General features: G+C 43.0%; 1 protein-coding gene across 3 annotated transcripts; it reads right to left on the reverse strand.

Annotated features, from left to right (window-relative positions):
• Positions 1 to 4,390: 4,390 nt before the first annotated feature.
• ZNF284 (zinc finger protein 284) lies at positions 4,391 to 22,056 on the reverse strand. 3 transcript variants are annotated; one of them, XM_025366344.1, is made up of 7 exons: positions 17,132 to 17,146; positions 12,890 to 13,016; positions 11,942 to 12,034; positions 7,618 to 8,306; positions 7,365 to 7,533; positions 7,073 to 7,286; positions 6,763 to 6,904 (listed from the first exon to the last, which is right to left on the reverse strand). In XM_025366344.1, the coding sequence occupies exons 1-7, from the start codon at positions 17,144 to 17,146 to the stop codon at positions 6,763 to 6,765; spliced, it is 1,449 nt and encodes a 482-aa protein (XP_025222129.1). The 3 variants fall into 3 exon arrangements, with proteins under 3 accessions (XP_025222127.1, XP_025222129.1, XP_025222128.1); XM_025366342.1 differs by adding an exon at positions 21,908 to 22,056 and having other exon boundaries at positions 4,391 to 8,306; positions 17,132 to 17,211; XM_025366343.1 differs by lacking the exon at positions 7,365 to 7,533 and having other exon boundaries at positions 6,763 to 7,279; positions 7,616 to 8,306.
• Between the last annotated feature and the right edge of the window lie 1,147 nt (positions 22,057 to 23,203).

The raw sequence follows: 23,203 nt of genomic DNA on the forward strand, positions 1-23,203 counted from the left end.
AAAGGAATTCCTGAAGTCTAAACGCCTCTAGTGATGACAGGAGGGTTACTGGAAAGGGACCAAGCGAGATGATACAATCATAAAATAATTAAGTTTTGCCAGTGGTAAGAAATGGCATGTAGTTTTAATTTAAATCTCTTGTAAACAAAATGGAATATTCTTGCATATTTTCAGGTGTCATTATTACAGTTTTTGTAAATTGTCCAGATGTTTTGCCCACTTTTTTATTTTTTGGTTTTATCCCTCACTTTTCAAGCACTGTTTTTATATTCATGATATTAACATTTTATCTCGCAAAGATTTTCTCAACAAAAACGTTTGTTTTTTTCTTTCTTATCTATGCGAAACATTTTAACGTATTTTATTATTTAAAACATCTCTATTGAGGTGTAATGCACAAAACGTGAAAGTCACCAAAAGTTAGGAAACATTTTCATCACCCCAAAGACCCCATACCCACTAAGCAATCTCTGTCCTATTGAATTACCTATTGTGGACATTTCATGTAAATAGAATTATAAACTATGGAACCTTTTGTTTCTGACCCCTTTCACTTAGCATACTGCTTTTGTTTGTTTGTTTTTGTTTTGTTTTTTGAGACTCACTCTGTGGCCAGGCTGGAATGCAGTGGCGCGATCTTAGCTCACTGCAACCTCCGCCTCCCGGGTTCAAGCGATTCTCCCGCCTCAGCCTCCAGAGTAGGTGGAACTACAGGCGCGTGCCACCACGCCGGCTAATTTTTCTGTATTTTTAGTAAAGACGGGATTTCACCGTGTTAGCCAGGATGGTCTCGATCTCTTGACCTCGTGATCCACCCGCCTCGGCCTCCCAAAGTGCTGGGATTACAGGCGTGGGCCACCGCACCCGGCCAGCATACTGCTTTTAAAGTTCATCCACATCACAGCATGTACCAGTACTTCATAATATTTTATATTTATGCTACGATTTGTTTTTTTGTTTGTTTGCTTTATCATGTTTTGTTTTGAGACGGAGTTTCCCTCTTGATGCCCAGGCTGGAGTGCAAATGGCGTGATCTCAGCTCAATGCAACCTCCGCCTCCTGGGTTAAAACGATTATTCTGCCTCAGCCTCCCAAGTAGCTGGGATTACAGCTATGTGCCACCATACCCGGCTAATTTTTTTGTATTTAGTAGAGACAGGGTTTCACCATGTTACTCAGGCTGGTCTCGAACTCCTGACCTCAGGTGATCCACCCACCTCAGCCTCCCAAAGTGCTGGGATTACAGGCCTGTGCCACTGTTTATCCATTCATTCATTGAGGGACATTTGGGTTATTTCCACCTTTTGGCAGTAGTCAATAGTGTTGCTACAAACAGTGGCATACAAGTATTTCTTTCATCACCTGCTTTCAGTTCTTTGGGGTATACACCTAGATATGAAATTTAGTGATTCGTATGGTAATTCCATGTTGGGAACCACAAAACAATTTTCCACAGCAACTGCACCGTTTTTACACTCCCACCTTCAGTGTGTGAGGGTAGTAATTCCTCCACATCCTCTCCAATACTTATTTTGTGTGTGTGTGTGTGTGTGTATATATGTATAAAATATATATGTATATGTATATGTGTGTATGTATAAATTGGAAACGGGGTCTCCCTGTGTTGTGCAGGCGGAATTGCAGTGGCTATTCACAGGCAACATCTCACTACTGATCAGCATGGGAGTTTTGATCTGCTGTGTTTCCACCCTGGACCAGTTTACCTCTCCTGAGGCAACCTCATGGTCCTCTGCTCCTGGGAGGTCACCATGTTGATGGTGGACACCCAGTGGGCATAGCTTACTACACCTCAAAACTCCTGGGCTCAAGCGATCCTCCTACTTCAGCCTCCCAAGTAGCTGGGACTACAGGTGCCTGCCACCACATCGGCTATTTTCTATTTTTAAAGATGATAGCCAACATAGCTGTTTTAAAATGGTATCTCATTATTGGTTTGATTCACATTTTCCTAATGACTAATAGTTGAGCATCTTTTCACACGATTGTTGGTAACTTATATATCTGAAATTTCTATTTGTATCTTTGCCCATTAGAAAATTGAATGATTTCTCTTCTTGTTATTGAGTTGTAAGAGTTCTTTTTTTTTTTTTTTCTTTTTCTTTTTCTTCCTCTTTTTAAGAGATGGAGTCTCTCTTTGTTGCCCAGGCTGGAGTGCAATGGCACATCATGCCTTGCTGCAGCCTTGACCTCCCAGGCTCAAGCGATCCTTCTGCTTCAGCTCCCGAGTAGTTGGGACCACAGGTGTGGGCCACTATGCCTGGCTGCTTTTTGCATTTATTTTTTCATTTTTGTAGAGACATGGTTTTCACCATGTTGCCCAGGCAGGCCTCAAACTCCTGGGCTCAAGCAATCCACCCATCTCAGCCTTCCAAAGTGCTGGGATTATAGGTGAGAGCCACCTCACCTGGTCTAAGAGTTATTTATATATTCTGATACTAGACACCATGCTGTATGGTCTTTTCATGCTCTTGACAATGTCTCTGTATGCAAAGCATTTTTTTTGCTCTAGTCCAATTTATGTGGGCTTTTCTTAGCTTGTGCATATGGTGTCTTATCTAAGAATCCATTCCAAATAAAAAGCCTTAAAGATGAACTTTTATGTTTTATTCTAGGAGTTGCATAGCTTAAGCTCTTTTATTTAGGTCATTGATCATTTTGAGTTAATTTTTAGGTATAGCGTGAAGTGTGGATCTCACTTCATTATGTTGCATATGTATATAGAGTTGCCCAGCACTGTTTGCTAAAGAGACTATGCTTTCTCAATTAAGCCGTCTTGGATCTTTCTTGAAAATCAAGTTACTTTAGATGTATGGGTTTCTTTAGGGACTCTCAATTCTATTCCATTACTATAGCTTGATAGTAAGTTTTGAAATGGGGAAGTGGGAGCCACCCATCGTGTTCCTTAAAAAAAAAAAAAAAAAAAAAAGATGTCTATTTGCATCCATTGCAATTACATATGAATTTATTTCTGCAAAAAAAGACTGTTTGGATTTTGATAGTGATTGCAGTAAAACTGTAGATTGGTTTGGATAGTATTGTCATCATAAAAACGTGAAGTTTCCAATCCATGAATGCCTAGATAATAAGTGAATTCAGCATGATCATAGGATACATTATCAGCATACCAAAATTAATTTATATATATTATACTAGCAATGAACAAATGGAAATCAAAGTTCTTACCTAGATGGAAGTTCAACAAAAGATGTACAAGGGTTGTAAGATGAAAATTACAACACACTGATGAAGAAAATCCAACAATATTAAATGAATGGAGAGATATTCCATGTTTGAGGATCATGGGACTCAATACAGCAAAAATGTTCATTCTCCCCAAATTGATACACAGGGTTAAAATAATTACTATCAAAATCACAGCAAGATATTCTGTAGATATAAAACTATTCTAAAATTTATATGGAAAGGCAAAGGAACTAGAATATGAGTATGGTTAGGGTTGTCTTCACAGTTGAAAATCTTTCATTTCCGGAGACATTATAGGGGAGACACTCTGTAAAAAGCTGGTCTCGAACTCCTAGATTCAAGTGATCCTTCTGCCTCAGCCTCCCAAAGTGACAGAATTAAAAGTGTGAGCCACCATGCCTGGCCACTTACCAGAGACTTACAAAAGTGAGTCACTAAATGATTAAAGTAAAAATCAACAAATTTCCTTGAAAAATGCCCTGTATAAATGTGATTATTGTATTTTCGGCTTCGGTTTGATTTTACATCACCATCAAAATCAAGGAGCACATAAAAGAAAGCAAATTTGTTTACTTTTATTTTTATTTTTATTTTTTGAGATGGAGTCTCGCTCTGTCGCCCAGGGTGGAGTGCAGTGGCGCAATCTCAGCTCACTGCAACCTCCACCTCCCTGGTTCAAGCAATTACCTTGTCTCCGCCTCCTGAGTAGCTGGGCTTATGGGCGCATGCCACCACCACACCCAGCTAAATTTTTTGTATTTTTAATAGAGACAGGGTTTCACCATGTTGGCCAGACTGGACTCAAACTCCTGATCTCAGGCAATCTGCCCACCTCAGCCTCCCAAAGTGCTGGGATTACAGGCATGAGCTACCAAGCCCAGCCGAAAGCAAGCTTATTATGCTCACTTTGGCACTGGAGAAGACCTCTCATAACCAGCAGACAATTTTCTCAGAAAACCTATGTGTAATGAATGTGGACAAGGATTCAGTGATGGCTCTAGAGTTGAAATTCATCACTAACTAGATTTAGGAGACAGCCCCAATATCTTTAATAAAATATATTGGGCTTTAACGATAGCTGAGTTTTTCCCATTCATGAGTTTTCATCTGTAAGCCCATCACCTTGTCAGTGTTGGAAACTTCAGAAATGTGACGCACCTTCAGATGGATTAAAGTCTTCATGTTTATTAAGGAGTCCATGACAATGCTACATCTTTTACAGGTAATGAGTATGGTTAGGGTTGTCTTCACAGTTGAAAGCCTTTCATTTAACCAGAGACATTACAGGGGAGACACTATAAAAAGTGCTTTAAATATTCCTGCTTATGTTATGTTCACCTTTATGCCAATATTTTTATGCTGTCCAATTCATCAGATTTTCTTTCTTGTTTAGTGATACTCCCCCCAAAAATACTAGCCTTCCCAAGTTAGTGGAAACAGTGTACTATTTTGTTGACAGAAACTAAAGAAGATCAGTCAGGGGTGGTGGTCCATGCCTATAGTCCCAGCTTCTCAGGGGGTTAAAGCAAGAGGATCACTTAGTCCCAGGAGTTCGAGGCTACAGGACACTGTAAATGCATCTGTGAATAAACAATCCAGCCTGGGCAACACAGAGAGACCTCATCTCAAAAACAAAACAAAACAAAACAAAACAAAATGCTGGGCGCAGTGGCTTATGCCTGTAATCCCAGCACTTTGGGAGGCTGAGGAGGGAGAGTCACTTGAGCCCAGGAGTTTGAGACTAATTTGGGCAACATAGTGAGACCCCATCTCTACAACAAAAATTTAGCCAGGCGTGTTGTTGCATGCCTATAGTCCCAGCTTTTGAGGGGCTGAGGCAGAAGCATTTCTTGAGCCTGGGAGGTCAATGCTACAGGGAGCCCTGATCATTCCACTGCATGCTAGATGCTAGTCTGGGTGACAGAGCAAGACTGTCTCAAAAGAAAAAAAAAAAAGCCAAGTCTTGCCTAATAATGGTCAGAGTTTATAGAGGTACAACCAGTTTGAAATAGTTTTTGGAAGTATCTACTAAAATTAACATATTCATACCTTATAACTCTTTGCTGTCACATACATCATATTATTAAGGTTCCTCTACAGAATAGGCACTGAATTTGAAGATGTGAGCCCTGACTGAAGTATGTACCACACTCTCCACACATCCATGGTGTTTCTCCAGTGTAGATCCTCTTATGCATATTAAGATTCAAGTGATCCAGCAATCCCACTATTAGCTGTATATCCAAAGGAAAGGAAATTCGTGTGTTGAACTCCTACCTGTACTCCTATATTTATTATAGTACTATTTGCAATAGCTAACATATGGAACAACTCTAAATATTCATCAACAGAAAACGGTAAAGAAAATGTGGCATACATACACAAAGGTACACTATTTAACCATAAAAAATAATAAAATGCTGTCATTTATGGCAAGGTAAAGATAAGCTTTGGAGAACATGAAGTTGAGTGATGTAAATTCAGGCCCAGAAAGACAAATACTACAGGTTATCACACATATGTGGAAGTCTGGGCAACAGAGCAAGACTATTCTCAAAAATCACAGAAGCAGCATAGCATTGGCCAGGCACGGTGGCTCATGCCTGTAATCCCAGCACTTTGGGAGGCCAAGGCAGGTAGACCATTTGAGGTTGGGAGTTCAAGACTAGCCTGGCCAACGTGGTGAAACCCAGTCTCTACTAAAAATACAAAAATTAGGCTGGGCATGGTGGCTTACGCCTGTAATCCCAGCACTTTGGGAGGCTGAGGTGGGGGGATCACCTGAAGTCAGGAGTTCGAGAACAGCTTGGCCAATATGGCAAAAACTCATTCCCTACTAAAAATACAAAAATTAACCGATTGGGGTGGTGGCCACCTGTAGTCCCAGCTACTCGGGAGGCCAAGGCAGGGAGAATCATTTGAACATGGGAGGCAGAGGTTGCAGTGAGCGGAGATCATGCCATTACACTCTAGACTGGGCGACGGAGTGATACTCCATCTCAAAAAAAGAAAAAAAGTACCAAAATTAGCTGGGCATGGTGGTGCATGCCTGTAATCCCAGCTACTCAGGAGGTTTAGGCAGGAGAATCACTTGAACCCAGAAGGTGGAGGCTGCAGTGAGCCAGGATCATGCCACTACATTCAAGCCGGGGCAACAGAGCAAGACTCTGTTCTCAAAAAAAAAATAAATAAATAAAAATGAAAAAGGAGAAGCAGTGTGGCATAGCAATTACTAGAAGGGAAAAGTAGGAGGGGGGGTGGATGATGAAAGATTGGTTAACAGATACAAAAGTACAGTAAAATGAAAGGAACAAGTTCTAGTGTTCCACAGCACTAAAGGTGACTATAATTAATAATAATTTATTTTCAAATAACTAGAACAGTTTTTGAAGGTTCAAAACACAAAGAAATGATAAATGATCAACACAAATAAATGATAAATGAGGTGATGGATATGCTAATGACACTGATTTGATCATTACACATTGTATACATGTATTGAAATATCATGCTGTAACCCATAAATATGGACAATAATTATATGTCATTTAAAAATAATGATAAAATCATATCGAGATTCAAGCGCCTCTTGTAGCGCTTCCCACAGTCCTCACATTTAGATGTGTTTTCTCCACTGTGGTCTCTTTGTTGGTCTTGAAGGCATGAACTGTGCACAATGCTCTTCCCACAGTCCTCACATTGAAGTACTTTTTCTCTACTGTGGAGTCTCTGATGGGTTAGATGAGTTGAGGCCCATCTGAAGCCCTTTCCACACTCCTCACATTTGTAAGGCTTTTCTCCAGTGTGAATTCTTTGATGGAAACGAAGTTTTGAATTCTCAGTAAACCTCTTCCCACACTCTTCACATTTGAATGGTTTTTCTCCAGTATGGAGTCTCTTATGTCTCAAAATACCTGAGGCCCACCTGAAGCTCTTTCCACATTCCTTACAATTATAAGGTCTCTCTCCCGTGTGGACCCTCTGGTGCGAGTCAAGATTAAACTTACTAATGTAGCCCTTCCCACACTTCTGACATTTATACAGTTTTTCTCCTCTGTGGGCTGTCTGATGAGAAAGGCCCCGTGAATTCATATGAAATCTCTTCCCACATCCATCGCACTTGAATGTTGCTTCTCCACTGTGGATCCGCTGATGTCTCGAAAGACGTGAGGACCACCTGAAGCTCTTCCCACATATGTTACAGTTATATGGTTTGTCTCCTGTATGGTCCATCTGATGCTTACAGAGATCTTGCCTACAAGTGAAGCTCCTTCCACATTCTTCACATTTGTATAGCTTCTCTCCTGTGTGGTCCCTGCAATGACCATTAAGTGCTGATCTCTGACCAAAGCTATTACTGCAGGTATCACATCTGAATGATTTCTCTTGCATGTGGACCATGGAATGCCTATTAAGATTTGATCTACTATGGAAGCTCTTACCACATATATAACATTTGAATGGCTTCTCCCCAGTATGGATTCTTTGATGTTCCCGAAGCTGGGAATTGTGAATGAAGGCCTTCCCACATTCCTCACAAATATGAGGTTTTTCTCCTGTGTGTAATTTGCAATGAACATACATTCCTGATCTACGGCTGAAACTTTTCCCACACTGCTCACATTTGAATGGTTTCTCTCCAGTGTGGATTCTCTGATGAGTTTGCAGTTGTGAGTTCTGACTAAATTCCTTACTACACACATCACACTTATAGAGTTTCTTTCCCATGTGAACTTTCTGATGAAGAGCTGAGCTGTAACAGAAGCTCTTCCTGTACTCATTACATGTATGGGACATCTTTCCTGAGTGCAATTGTTGATGAAGATCAAGGATGGTGACATCACTGAAGAATTTTTTACACTTCCCATCCTCGGAACGTGTCTGTCCTATGTGAATTACAGATAGTCCTGCGTCAACCTGGGAGGGGACGTCACCTTGTGTGGAGAACTGAGAGCTACTTATCGTGGAGTCTTGAGGCCTAGTTAACTCACTTGCAGTTTGTTCCCAGACTTGCTGGCAAGACCACTCTTCATGTGGTCCTGTTTCTGGCACAGACTCCAACTCAGTTTGGATCTTGCCTCCTATAAGGACACAGAATTAAGAGGTGTGGGTAAGTGAAGCCTTTGTTCAGTGTTTTCAGGATTTCACTTAGGACATGGCCTGAAACTTTACTGAATACAAGGAAGGCACAGTTTGTGTTTTCCAAGTGCACCACGGTCTCTTGTCACGAAGCCAGTTTGAACTACATAATGTCTCATACGTGGTAGAAAGACTTAATTTAAAATAGTAATATAATACAGTTAACTTGTTACTATTTCTACCAATTTCCTAGTTAGTCTAAAATCTTGCATGGTATATTATGTAACTACTAAATTATATATGTGATGAATCAGAAGGAACTTTAAGGGTAGGAAGACTTCAAGATGGCTGACTAAAGACACACAGAGCTTGCCTCCTCCACAAAGAGCCAAAATAATGAGCAGTGCTCACTTCAGCAGCGCATATGGTAAAACTGGAATGAACAGCCTCTGCGCAAGGCTGATATGCAAATTCATGAAGTGTTCTATATATTTTATTAGTAAAAAATTTAAAAAGCAAATAGATAATCATACATCAAATAGCATCTAAGAGGGATCATTGGAATTCAGCAGAGAAGTGACAAGAAACACCCAAAGCACAAAAGGAGAGCGAAGGGAGGTAGCCCTTCTAGCCGTGATCACCTGAAAGCCCGGAAAGGCTCCTCAGTGCTGGGAAAGGGTAAGTGAGAGGGCCCTAGTGGTTTACATTTCCACTGTGGACTCCAGCAGTCAGCCATGAGAGACGCCCTCGACCCCTGCGGGCCCTGAGACTAGTGTAGGGGGCTACCTGGAGTCCATGCAAGGGCACTGCTTCAGAGAAGGCGCTCATGATGGGTTCCACACACTTCCTGAGACTCAAGCAGTTATGGCACAGCGCTATTTTGAGAGCCGCACCCCCACCAGACTGCATCTTGTCCTGGGGCCCAACAGCCCTTGCATCTCCAAATCCCTGGAGCCCCATTGACATGTCCCCACAGCCACCCGGAGGGTTGCAATAGTGCAATGCCTGTTAGACCCAGCAGTACGGCAGAGTCCCCAGCAATCTAGGCCACATAGTGTCCTATTCTCTGGCGTATGGGCAGTGCAGCACACCAGGGAGTCTGCCCCCAATACGGTACAAAAGGACCCAAAGTGTGCACTCACCAGAGCTTGAAAGCTGCCTGTCTGGGGCTGCTGCCTCTAACAGCAACGCTCCCTCACCCCCAGCAGCAGGGCCACTGTACACTTACATGTGTTCTCACTCTGAGGAAAGGCTCTCCACACACTCTGCCACTGCCACCCAAGCACACCTCCTAAAGGCTTGGGGAACCCCTTGCACTGCCCACCACAACCTGTGCCCGTGCACAGGACAAGCCCACTTCACTTGGTGCCACCCATCTCAGTGCCAAAGCATGACACAGAGGGACCTGGGGATTGCTCCACCCTGTGTTGCCTCAGGCACACGTGTGCGCAAACAGGAGACCTGACAAAGACCCAGCTTGTGTGCTGGCAGTGCTGGAGCATGCCATCTGGGGGCCTAGGGATCATGCCGCCTCTTCCACCACAGCCTACATCTGCCCGCGCCACTGAAAGGCCTGAGGACAGGCTCACCTGGCCTGGCGTCATGCCTCCACTACCCAAGCATACCACTTGGGGCTACTGAGATCACCCTGCCATGTTGGTTGCCCCAGGCATGAGCATGTACCATGGAGGGAGCCTTACAACAGACCCAGAACCCTGCCGCAGGTGCCCGAGCCTGCTGTCCGGAGGCCTAAGGATTTCCCTGCCCTGATCACCACCACTGGCATCTGTGCACTCCTCCTAGTGACCTGAGGAAAGGTCCTACAAACCTGCTGCCACCACCACCGCTGATACTCCCCTGCACACACCAGGGGGGGCCTCAGGACTGGCCCACCCAGCCCATCACCACTACCTCTAACACCAGTGCACACAGCCTGGAAACCTGAGGGTTATCCTGCCACCACTGTTGGGTACTGTGCTCAGTACCTGGGTGCCAGGATCATTTGCAACGCAGACCTCAGCACCACACAATATACCTAGGTAAGAAACCTGCACATGTACCTCCTGAATCTTAAAATAAAAATTGAACAGCTGAAAGTCCTCCTTTTAAGACATTCTATTACAGTGGGTAGAGACGACAGCTAAATAGAAATATATAAAACACAGTATAAGGCAACACCAGAAGGGTAAAGATAGGATGGTATTCCATTCTTTTTTCTTCCTTTCTCCCTTTCTCGCCCACCCCTCTCTCTCCCTCCTTTCCTCCCTCCCTCCCTCCCTCTTTCTTTCTTTCTTTCTTTCTTTCTTGAGATACAGTCTCACTCTGTCACCCAGGCTAGAGCGTAGTGGCACAACCCCAGCTCACTGCACCCTCTGCCTCCTGGGTTCAAGTGATTCTTGTGCCTCAGCCACCCACGTAGCTGGGATTACAGGACTGTGCTACCACACCCAGCTAATTTTTGTATTTTTAGTAGAGTCAGAGTTTCGCCATGCTTGCCAGGCTAGTCTCAAACTCCTGATCTCATTCTATCTGCCTGCCTCAGCCTCCCAAAGTGCTGAGATTACAGGTGTAAGCCACCACACCCAGCTGGTATTTTAAATAGAGTGGTCAGAGAAGGCCTTTCTCATGATACTAAAACTGAACAGAGACCAGAATAAAGGAAGGGTCAGAAGGGTTTGAGGTGAAAGATTATTCCAATCAGAAAGAAAAGCATATATAAACTCTAAGACAGAAGCTTCTGTAGTAGACAGAACGATGGTCCTTGAAAGATGTCCACATCCAATTCCCAGGACCTATGAACCTGTTACGTTATACAGCAAGAGATTAAGGCTGCAGATGCAATTAAGATCACTAGTCAGCTAAACAGAGAGTAGGAAGATCATTCTAGATTATGCAGGAGTGACCGATCCAATCACAAGGGACCTAAAAGGTGGAAAACAGAGGCTTAAGAAGGGTGGTGGCATGACTATGGAAGAATGGTCGGGGATGCAATGTAGCTGCTTTTGAAGACGGAGGAAGGGAAACAAAAGCCAAGGAGTGTGGACAGTGCCTACGGATTGGTAAACTAAAGTGAAGGCTTCTCCCCAAGAACATCTAGTCAGGAACAAAGCCCTAGGGACACCCTGATTTTTGTCCAGTGAGATGTGTGAGACTTCAGGTCTGAAGAACAGAAAGATAATTGTTTGTTGTTTAATCTGCTAAGTGTGTGGTCACTGGGTACCAGCAACAGGCGATACAGTGTCTGTGGCAGGATGGAGAAACAGCAGGGAATATAACTTGGCTGGAAAATGAAGATGTAGTCAGGGAGGCAGTGGGGGATGAAGAGCAGATCCAGGGTCTCTAAAAGTCACTTAAAGCAGTTGTAACGTTAATACAAATAAGAAGCCACAAAGGCTTTTAAGCTGAGGAATGGCAATCTGACTTATGTTTCCTAAGGATCACTTTGGCTGCTATGAGGAAAACAGATGTCAGGGTGGGAAGAGGGGCTGGGAGAGCAGGACAACCAGCAGGAAGGAGGTTGTAAGAATCCAGGAAACAGGTTTGGCCGTTTATGCCAGGGCAATGGAGTTGGGTAATGGACAGAAGTAAAACAGATGGGAGGGTCGCATACGAGGATTCATGGTTGCTTGGTTCTTACCTGAATTCCCTTCTTTTTGAGTTGCTGTCTCCATGATCCAAAACTTTTCTTCTCTTTGGAAGTGAAAAGTATCTTGGTAGGAAAGTTGATGCCCTGTGAACAAAGTCAGATGCTTAATCCCAATACATCTTAGGTAAAATTTTCTAGAAATTTAGGTTCTCACTGCACACTCAAACTTGAAAACTGATATGGTTTGGCTGTGTCCCCACCCAAATCTCATCTTGAATTGTATTTCCCATAATCCCCACATGTCATAACAGGGATCTGGTGGGATGTAGCTGAATCATAGGGGCCGTTTCCTTCATGCTGTTCTCATGAGAGTGGGTGAGTTCTCACGAGATCTGATGGTTTTATAAGGGGCCTTTCCCCCTTTGCTCGGCACTTCTTCCTGCTGCACTGTGAAAAAGGTGCCTTTCTTCCCCTTGGCTTTCCACCATGACTGTAAGTTTCCTGAGGCCTCCCCAGCCATGCGGAACTGTGAGTCAATGAAATGTCTTTTCTTTTTTTATTTTATTTATTTATTTATTTATTTTTGAGATGGAGTCTCGTTCTGTCACCCAGGCTGGAGTGCAGTGGTGCTATCCCAGCTCACTGCAACCTCCGCCTCCTGGGTCCAAGCTATTCTTCTGCCTTAGCCTCCTGAGTAGCTGGGATTACAGGCAAGTGCCACCATACCCGGCTAATTTTTGTATTTTTAGTAGAGATGGGGTTTCATCATATTGGCCAGGCTGGTCTCGAACTCCTGACCTAGTGATTCACCCGCCTCAGCCTCCCAAAGTGCTGGGATTACAGGCGTGAGCCACCGCACCCAGCCTGTCTTTTCTTTATAAATTACCCAGTCTCTAGTATTTCTTCCTAGCAGTGTAAGAACAAACTAATACAAACACCCTAGGGTACAAAGCCATTCCTGGGGCCTGACATTCCATTACAGAGGGTGCCTGTGCTCACCCACTGAGAGCAGGTTCCTGAAGTTCTCCAGCATCACATCTCGGTACAGCTTCTTCTGGGCAGGGTCCAGCAGCCCCAGCTCCTCCTCAGTGAACACCACAGCTACATCCTTAAAGGTTACTGCCTCCTACAACATCAAACATATATAATCCCAATGTCATGACCAGTGATTCTTGGGAGAGGGGTGGCACTGAGCAGGTGAAGGGGATGAGTGAGAAGTTGCTGTGGATCTTGAGAGATGTAGGTCAACTTACAGATTTCCCACTCATTCTGTCTGTATCCTGGCAATGACACACACTGATTTTCCGGAGCTCCACCAGAAGTCCAATGATGAAAAAGTCCTATAGGTTTACTTTGTGCACTTACTGAGTCTCCTTGTAAGTAACACTCTAGGACTCTAAATGCAGCATCCTGGGCTACGCATATATAGGTTTCAATGAATCATGCCAGTTGCCCCAGTAACATTTAGCAATTCAGTCCCAACCTTGTTTGATAATGCCCATTGTTCTCTCTCGTACTTGAACCCTGGATATAATCATTTTTCTTTTTTTTTTCCTAATTTTTATTTTTTGAGATGGAGTCTTGCTCTGTCGCCCAGACTGGAGTACAGTGGCGCTATCCCAGCTCACTGCAACCTCCGCCTCCTGGGTTCAAGCAATTCTCCTGCCTCAGCCTCTCGAATAGCTGGGATTACAGGCGCCCACCACCATGCCCGGCTAATTTTTGTATTTTTAGTAGAGACGGGGTTTCACCATGTTGGCCAGGCTGGTCATGAACTCCTGACCTTAGGCAATCTGCCCACCTCAGCCTCCCAAAGTGCGGGGATTACAGGCGTGAGCCACCGTACCCGGCCCATGTTTTTCAGTATCTGCCAAACTAACAAGTTTATGGTGATCTGTGTGGGACAGCTATGGAGTGGGTCCTCTGTATTCAAGACACAAACTACATATATTAATTGCAGCATTGAATGTCATGATCTAGAGCCAGTGTGCCTATGATCACACTGAGCGTGTGTGCTCCCTCACAAGGCTCAATCCCAAGGCTCTGTGCCTTTGCCTGCCCAGCCACGGGACCTTGGATAACTTTGCCTGCATGCATTCGTTTCCTTTCTGTATAAAGAGTGTCACATCAGTTTTCTCCAGGAATAAACAAGAGAATATAAATGGGGAAAGTCTCTGGCACAGACTAGGTATTTAATTAACATTAGTTGATTTTATTACCTTTTTTTCTTTTTTTTTTGAGACGGAGTTTCGTTCTTGTTGCCCAGGCTGGAATGCAGTGGTGCAAACTCAGCTCATGGCAACCTCTGCCTCCCCGGTTCAAGCAATTCTCCTGCCTCAGCCTTCTGAGTGGCTGGGATTATAGGCATGCACCACTATGCCCAGCTAGTTTTGTATTTTTAGTAGAGACAGGGTTTATCCATGTTGGTCAGGCTGGTCTCAAACTCCCGACCTCAGATGATCTGCCCGCCTCGGTCCCCCAAAGTGCTAGGAAAAAAAAAGTGAGCCACCGCACCTGGCTGGTAATGTCCTTTATTCATATTTCTTTGGATTTTTTATTATAACTTTCATTATAGTTATCTATTTCATTTCATGTTGGTATAGTATTACAGGGAACTGATGATCTATCATTATCTATTCTAAATAATGAATATTTAATTTTATGTCATTTTCATTATTACCAATCCTGCAAAGAAAATCGTGTTATGTGGACCTTACTCTCCTGTCTGATTATTGAAAATAATTTTGGCCAGGTATAGTAGCTCATGCCTGTAATCTCAGTACTTTCAGAGGCTGAGACAAGCAAATCATTTGAGCTCTGGAGTTCGAGACCAGCCTTGGCAACATAGCAAAATTCTGTCTCTACAAAATATACAAAAATTAGCTGGGCATGGTGGCACGTGACTATAATCCCAGACACTTGGGAGGTTGAGACAGAAGAATCATTTGAACCCAGGAGGTGGAGGTTGCAGTGAGCCAAGATTGCGTCACTGCACTCCAGCCTGGGCAACAGAGCAAGACTCTGTTTCTAAAAAGAAATAACATAAAATAATAAATAAATTAATTTAATTAAATAAAATAATTTCAAACCAGGTGCAGTGATTCACACCTGTAATCCCAGTGCTTTAAGAGGCTAAGGTGGGGGGATTGCTTGAATTCAAGAGTTCAAGACCAGCCTAGGCAACAGAGCAAGACACCGTCTTTATAAATTTTAAAAACTAGCCAGTCATGGTGATGCGTGCCTGTAATCCTAGCTACTTGGGAGGCTGAGGCAGGGAGATCTGGACCCCAGGGGTTCAAGGCTGCAGTGTACTACACTTACATCACTGTACTCTATCCTGGGCAACAGAGCAAAACTCTGTCTCTAAAAGAATAAGAATAAACTAAAATAAAATAATTTCAAATGAAAATTACAGTGTCAAAAAATAAGAATGTTCAAAATTGTGATCATGTATGTCAGATCCCAATTTTTTGTCAAACTCCAAAATCTTTCAAGGGGATACATTACCCTGGTTTTTCTTAAAATAGCCAAAGGCAGATTATCAAATTTCCTGTGATGTTGATAATCTCATTAGAGAGAATAATTCACCTTATTAATCCCATGTATTTGATTATAAATAATACTATCACCTTTTCAAACATGTACTGGCCACTTCTATTTCTTCTCTAAAATTTACCAATTAATGTACTGTCCTTTATTCATATTCCTTTGATTTTTTTTTTTCTCCATTTTGTACATAAGATTCTTATTCTGGAGTGTGTGCTTTTTAGATATCAAAGTGGTAAATATTTTCACCTTAGGCTGTTATGTTTCCTGGTAACACTCTGTAAGCCATCTTTGCCATTAGGAATGTAAAGATTTTCTATAATGAGTGTAGCAATCACTGTCCTTTGGTGCCTGGAGTACTAGGTGCACCTGAGGAGGTGACACAACAGGAAGAGAAGAGGTCCCCTGAGGAGAGGTCAGGGAGGAGCTATGTAACCAATGGTTGTCATCACTCAAGAGGGCACTCCAGACACCCATACCAGAAGGCACAGGTCCTTCAATGGAGAATCCTCTTTCTTCTCTCTCTCTTTCAATTTAGCAAAATAGCTAACATGCCAACCCTGGGTTTCCTCTCTGAACCTCAGTAGGTTTCTCATATTTCACATATTTAAGAGGAAGATGAGGCTGAGAATTGCATCATTCAGCTGTTCTGAGGAACAAACAAAGGAACAGAACACAGTGACTAGAGAATCTTCTGATATCATGGACATTTGAAACTAAAGTTACCTATCATTTTGGTCAAACTCCTTAACACATAAAGGAATAAGAAAAGACCAGTAAATAAAATACACACAATGCATGACTTAAGCATGGGGAAAACAAAAGCTAGCTCTTCCTATGTGAAAATCTCCAAAAATTCTTCTGTGAAGCCACAGTTACAGCCTGCTGTGCTGTGCCACATGTGGATATTTTATCTACCAAACAGCCAACATGGCACATGTCAAAAGTACCCTTTCAAAACTGAGCTCCTAGTGCCTGAGTGTAAAGTAGTTAAAAAGAAACATTGGTGGGTGCGGTGGCTCACATCTATAATCCCAGCATTTTGGGAGGCTGAGGCGGGCAGCTCACTTGAGGCCAGGAGTTCGAGACCAGCCTGGCCAACATGGTGAAACCTCGTCTCTACTAAAAATACAAATATTAGCCAAGCGTAGTGATAGGCGCCTGTAATCCCAGCTACTCAAGAGGCCGAGGCAGGAGAATTGCTTGAACCCAGGAGGTGGAGGTTGCAGTGAGCCAAGACTATGCCACTGCACTCCAGCCTGGGTGACAAAGCAAGATTCCATCTTGAGGAAAAAAAAAAAAAAGAAGCATCAATGCAATGGGAACACGATGCAACCATAAATAATGAACATTACATAATATTAAACAAAAAGAACACAGTTTAAATTAGATAAGTATCAATACAAATACAGTTATGAATATACATGAGGAATAGCATGAGAAAATAAAAACCCCTAATTAGTGAGATGCAGTGAAATGGGAGAATTTCTACTCATAACACAAATAATGGTAAAAGTAAACAAAACCAAAACCAAATGCAAATTGAACACGAAAGAAACAAGCAAGCACTTGGCACACAGCAGGTGCACAAATAACTGTTGTTCTCCTTGAGTCTTCCCAAGACTGAGAAAAACACGTGACAATCTTAAGTAGCGAAACAGAATTTGAACAGCAAAAGAGACCAGACTTGCTCACCTTGAACATGGTCATTTTTCCTCCTCTGGGGAATTTGCAGAGTTCTCAGTTATGCAGTTCAAGGGAAGACAGAATTGTGCCTGGAACGTGCCATGGAAGGCAATAAAAGAGACATGAAGAGGTGGTCAGGGATGCCGCCCAACAACATGAACATGTATTGTGAATTAGCACTTGAATGTTCACAGCAGCATTATTCATAATAACCCCAAATTGCACACAACAAAAATGCCCTCCTACGGGTAAATGGACAGACAAATGTGGCCTATCCATACAATGAAATCTTACTTGGAAATTTAAAGAAATGAAGTACTGACTCATGCTATAACATGCATGAACCCTGGAAACATGTTAAACAAAAGACACAAAAAGTCACAAAAAGCCATGGATTGTATGATCACATTTATGTGAAATGTTCAGAATAGGCAAATGTATAATAGAGAAAGTAGATTCGTGGTTGCTTCACATTTGAGGTAAGAATGAGGTTTAACTGTACATAGGCGCAAGGAGTCCAAACGTGAGATGAAAATGATCTAAACTGAATCGTGATGATGGTTATTCCACTTCACAAAATTCCTAAAAATCATTGAATTCTATGCCTGAAATGGATGAAAGCTATATGTGAAATATATCTTGACAGAATTGGAAAAAATAATTGTTAATCTGCATGTCACTGAAATCAGTAAGAATGAATTCTGAGTCCATATCTATAGAATATTTATAGGTGAATGAAGGAATAAATAAATGGGGGAGAAATGGATACTCATCTTCACAGTAGAATGTCCACTAATAATGTATCTCCCCATAAGAAACTTTATTATCTTCAAAATTTAAAAAAAGTAACTTCACAGTGGACAAATCTGAAAGACTTCATCTTGGCCAAGTGAACAAAAATGAGATCACTAGTGAAGATGAAGGGGTGGCCTGCCCCTCCACACCTGTGGGCGTTTCTCGTTAGCTAGAAGAAGAGACTTGAGAAAAGAAATGAGACAGAGAAAGTCTATACAGAGACAAAGTATAGAGAAAGAAAAAGTGGGCCCAGGGGACCGGCGCTCAGCATACAGAGGATCCACACTAGCACCGGTCTCTGAGTTCCCTCAGTATTTATTGATCATTATCTTTACCATCTTAGAAAAAGGGAAGTGGCAGGATAATAGGATCATCTAGGGAGGTCAGCAGTAAGACATATGAATAAAGATCTCTGTGACATGAATAAGTTTAAGGAAAAGTGCTGTGCCTTGATATGCCTATACAAACATCTCCATAAACCTTTTTAGTGCATAAGGAGCAGCATTGTCCCTAGCACATCCCACCTTTTGCCCTAAGGCGGTCTTCTCCCATCTTAGTAAATAGAACATACCATCGGATTTTACACCGAGATGTTCCATTGCCCAGGGATGGGCAGGAGACAGATGCTTTTCTCTATCTCAACTGCCAAGAGGCCTTCTTTCCTCTTATATTAATCCTCCTCAGCACAGACCCTTCACGGGTGTCAGGCTGGGGGACGATTAGGTCTTTCCCTTCCCACGAGGCCATATTTCAGACTATCACATGGGGAGAAACCTTGAACAATACCTAGCTTTCCTAGGCAGAGGTCCCTGCGACCTTTGGCAGTGTACATGTCCCTGGGTACTTGAGATTAAGAGAAGGGTGATGACTTTTCACAAGCATACTACCTTCAGGTGCTTGTTTAACAAAGCACACCCTGCACAGCCCCAAATCCGTTAAACCTTGAGTCACCACAGCACATGTCTCTTGCAAGGACAAAGTTGGGGGTAGGGTCACAGATTAACAGCATCTCAAATACAGAACAAAATGGAGTCTCTTATGTCTACTTCTTTCTATATAGACATAGTAACAGTCTGATCTCTCTTTCTTTTCCCCACAGAAGGGACAAACCAACATCATTTGGACACTGTTATGTTGCAATGAAAAGGACACCTCACTACTACTATGGTATCCCTACCAACCATGCCTAATCTAAACCTAAACATGAAATTTATCAGATAAACCCCAAATGAATGTCTTTCTATAAAACAACTGCCTATACTCTTCAAAAAACCATGCATGTAAAAGACAAAGGCTGTGGAATCCTTCTAGATTAAAGAAAAGTATAGAAATGTGACAATAAAGACAATGCATAAAATTCAACTTTGAATGGGGTTGCAGGTAAAAAGTGGGATAGTTATAAGGACCAAAATTTAAAAACTGAACAAATTTAAATATAGAAGCTGCAGATTAGATAACAATGTTATGAAATATGGTATCCAACACTATCTAATAAATAACACTACAACTACTATTAGTAGCTTTTTAACAGATCTATCTGATATGTAATAGATAACAATATTATTTAATATAATATTTAATTATTTTTTTGCCACAGAGTCTCACTCTGTCATCCAGAACAGAGTGCAGGGGCGCCATCTCAGCTCACTGTAGCCTCTGCCTCCCAGGTTCAAATTATTCTCATGCATCAGCCTCCCTAATAGCTGGGATTACAGGCGCGCACCACCTCAAATTTTAAAAAAGTAACTTCACAGTGGACAAATCAGCTAATTTTTGTATTTTTAGTAGAGATGGGGTTTCTCAATGTTGGCCAGGCTGGTCTCAAACTCCTGGCCTTAAGTGATCCACTTGCCTCGGCCTCCCAAAGTACTGGGATTACAGACATGAGCCACCATGCCTAGCTAGTATAATATCTAATAGTATCTAGCATGTTATGTGAAACCCTATAACCAGCCCTTCCTAAACACCTCTTACCAAGACACCCCACAATTATCTTGAAATGTGGGCTTCCTTGCTGCAGAAAGCTACAAGCAACTGTCTGGCTACAGGTATGTTCCTGGTGGTATCTGGCTGATGAGCAACAACAAAGCAAACAGGAAAAATGTAAACACTTGGCAAATTTGGGTAAAGAGTATATGAGAATTTCTAATACTATTTTTGCAACTTTTCTATAGGTTTCAAATGATATTAAAATAAAGTGTTAAATTTTTTTTATTTTATTTATTTATTTATTTATTGTTTTTTGAGAAGGGCGTTTCGCTCTTGTTGCCCAGGCTGGAGTATAATGGTGCGAGCTGAGCTCACCACAACCTCCACCTTCCGGGTTCAAGTGATTCTCCCGCCTCAGCCTCCCAAGTAGCTGGGATTACAGGCATGCGCCACCATGCCTGGCTAATTTTGTATTTTCAGTAGAGATGGGGTTTCTCCATGTTGGTCAGGCTGCTCTCAAACTCCCGACCTCAGGTGATTCGCCCATCTCGGCCTCCCAAAGTGCTGGGATTGCAAGCGTGAGGCACCGCGCCCGGCCAATATCAGGAAACATTTACAAAAAAATTAGACAACAATGAGATAAATTAGGATGAGCATGATATAACATGGCAGTTCACTAGTTAATTTCCCTTTTGGCAGTGTTTCCAAATTTCCACAGTTAAACACATAAGGGAAAACATATTTTTTAAATTATAAAATTTTCTTTAAATGTTTATAAATAAATATGCAAATATACCAAAAGAAAGACTAAAAAGAAATGCATTCGAAGTTTAACAGTTACTATCTTTACATGCTGTATTCATGGGTAATTATAAACTTGTACTACTCATATTTCTCCAATTTCTGAACGCTCCACAATGATACCGTTGCATAACAAGTGAAATACTTGTAACAAATGAAATAGTTGTAATGAATGAAATAGTTGACAAACTCCCAGAACAGTCCAAGCCCATAAGCCTTGCTCTCGAGGTCCCTTCAATCAGGTCCTAACTTGCTTTCCCCACCAGATTCCAGCCAGTTCCTCTGCCTCAATGAGAATGTATCCAAAAGATTATCAACTAAGGCTCTGACCTGTAATGCCCAGGTTTCAACCGCAGATCCACCTCTTACTACTTAGGTGACTATGCGCAGATAACTCCTGCTCCTTTGTATCTGACTCATCTTTAAAACGGAAAAAAGTAGTACCTCTCCACAGAGCCATGGTGTGGCGAAAATTTGATTATTTTTATAAAGCCCTTGGAATAAAGTTACCAATTGAGGCTTAATTATTATCACCACCCATGCCTGAGGACACATCCTACACTCTTGGTTGGGGTGAGCATCCCTGTAAAAGAAAAAAAGCCAAGGACCACTCACGTAGAGCTTTGGTAGCCAAGAAGTCCCTCCCTGCAGGTCTTTTTGAGAATCACGCTGGGGAAGGAGAAAGCTGTGAAACACCCTGATCGCGTTGCCGGCCCACATAAAAGTTAAATGTTCCTCTCCCTTCGTGGAAATGGACACAACCCTCGCCTTCCTAAAAACAGGTCAGAAGCGTCCGGGATCACCCAGCGTCCTGCAGGAATCAGAGACAAGGGCGGGGATCCCTGTAGCTGGAGCTCTGACCCCACCCGGGGACCTGACAGGCTTCGTGGGAAATTAACACTAAGAAGAGACCACCAGTCACTAAAGGAAGGACTGCTTTAAGGCTTTCATTTGTGTTACCTCTTCCAGTTCCCAGAACGATTTCATTAGGATGGTCCTAAAGTCCCCATTTTAAAGAACAGCAGTGGGAGGTACAGGGAGGTTAATAACATCCCAACCCTAAACTGTGAGAAAGTAGCCTCACAGGTGGGATGGAGGGAGATGGGCTGAGCGAGCTGAGAGCCCCCAAAACCCTCAAACCAGGCGGCGTCCCGACCAAGTCCCAACCCCCAGCCTCATCTCCGGGGACGCGAGGACAACCCCAAGACCAAGAAGGCTCCGCGGTCAAGAACGAAAAGAGCGGCTGTTGCACCTTCAAACCTCCGTTTTCCAACGAGGCTCCTTCTCCTCTTAGTCAACTTCCAGGTGGTTGCGAGCCCGCATCGTAAAGGGACATGTTGAGAAGGACCGACAAGACACACAACTGACACAAAACTACCACCGAAATGCACGGCAGCACCCTCACCCCCCGGGAGCGGAAGTGCCCCCTACCCGGCGCAGCGTGTGGACTACATTTCCCAGAATTCCCCGGATACGCCGCCCTGCGCCAACTTGCCCGTCATTCGACGGATCGCCGGCGCTACACTTCCTTGAATGCCAAAGGAGACGTTCTATAGTATCACCCTCCAGCGGGAAGCCTGGAACTCCGCGGTGCTCTTTGACTAGACTTTCCGCAATGCCCACGAGGAATGAATTCCATATACCCGAGCGCCTGGTGGGGAATATGGACTGTGACCCTGAGAGTGGTCCTTCCCTTTCCCTGCGTCCTCGAGAGAAAATATTGAATAGACAGGAATTCCTGAAGTCTACACGCCTGCCATGATGACAGGAGTGTTACTGAAAGAGAACAAAGCAAGGAGATACAATCTTCAAGCAAGGAGATACAATCTTCAAGGAGTTAGCGGTCAGGAGATGGCTGAAAGGCTAATATACTAGACGCTAACAGTATGAGCTAAATCTAAGAGCTTAAATAATGGGCCAGGAAAAAATGGTTTGGGACAGGCAATTCCTGGGGCACCAGCCCCTGCTCCAGACACTGTTGTACCACTGCTTTGGCAAGAAAAACAACCACGGTTTAAGTGTTTATGAGGGCTGTAAGAATTAAAGAAAGAGAAAAGAAACATGAAAAGCGGCTCAACAGTCAAAGACAGGCTCGTTTTGGAGAATAAACCTGAGAGGGGCTTCTGGCCGATTGCCGTCAGGAGCACAGTCTCTTACAGACTAAGAGTATTGACTTTAGGGTGAGAAAGCTTATCACAGGCTTAGAATGTTTCTGTGTTGGGGAGAAGTCTGTTGTGGGGTTGGAATATCTCTGGTTGGAGGGGAGGTTATCTTGGGACTGACATCTCTCCAGTGGAAGGGAGGTTATCTCAGGGCTGGCATGTCTCTGGTCAGGGAGGGGTTTATCTTATGGTTGGAATGTTTCTGGTTGGAGATGTCATTTATGGTCTATGGTCATGCCGACCTTAGCCATTAGGCTGATGCCCTTGGGATTTAGGCAGTTTTTGATCAAGGTGAACTTTAAAATGGCAGTGATTGTCCAAGATGGCAATGCTCCTGCCCTGTCAAGAGCCAATATGGAGGGCCAATTGCCCTCCTGGAAAACCTATTTTCCCA

The sequence above is a fragment of the Theropithecus gelada genome, chromosome 19 (genome assembly GCF_003255815.1).
Source record: "Theropithecus gelada isolate Dixy chromosome 19, Tgel_1.0, whole genome shotgun sequence".
Lineage (NCBI taxonomy): Eukaryota > Metazoa > Chordata > Mammalia > Primates > Cercopithecidae > Theropithecus > Theropithecus gelada.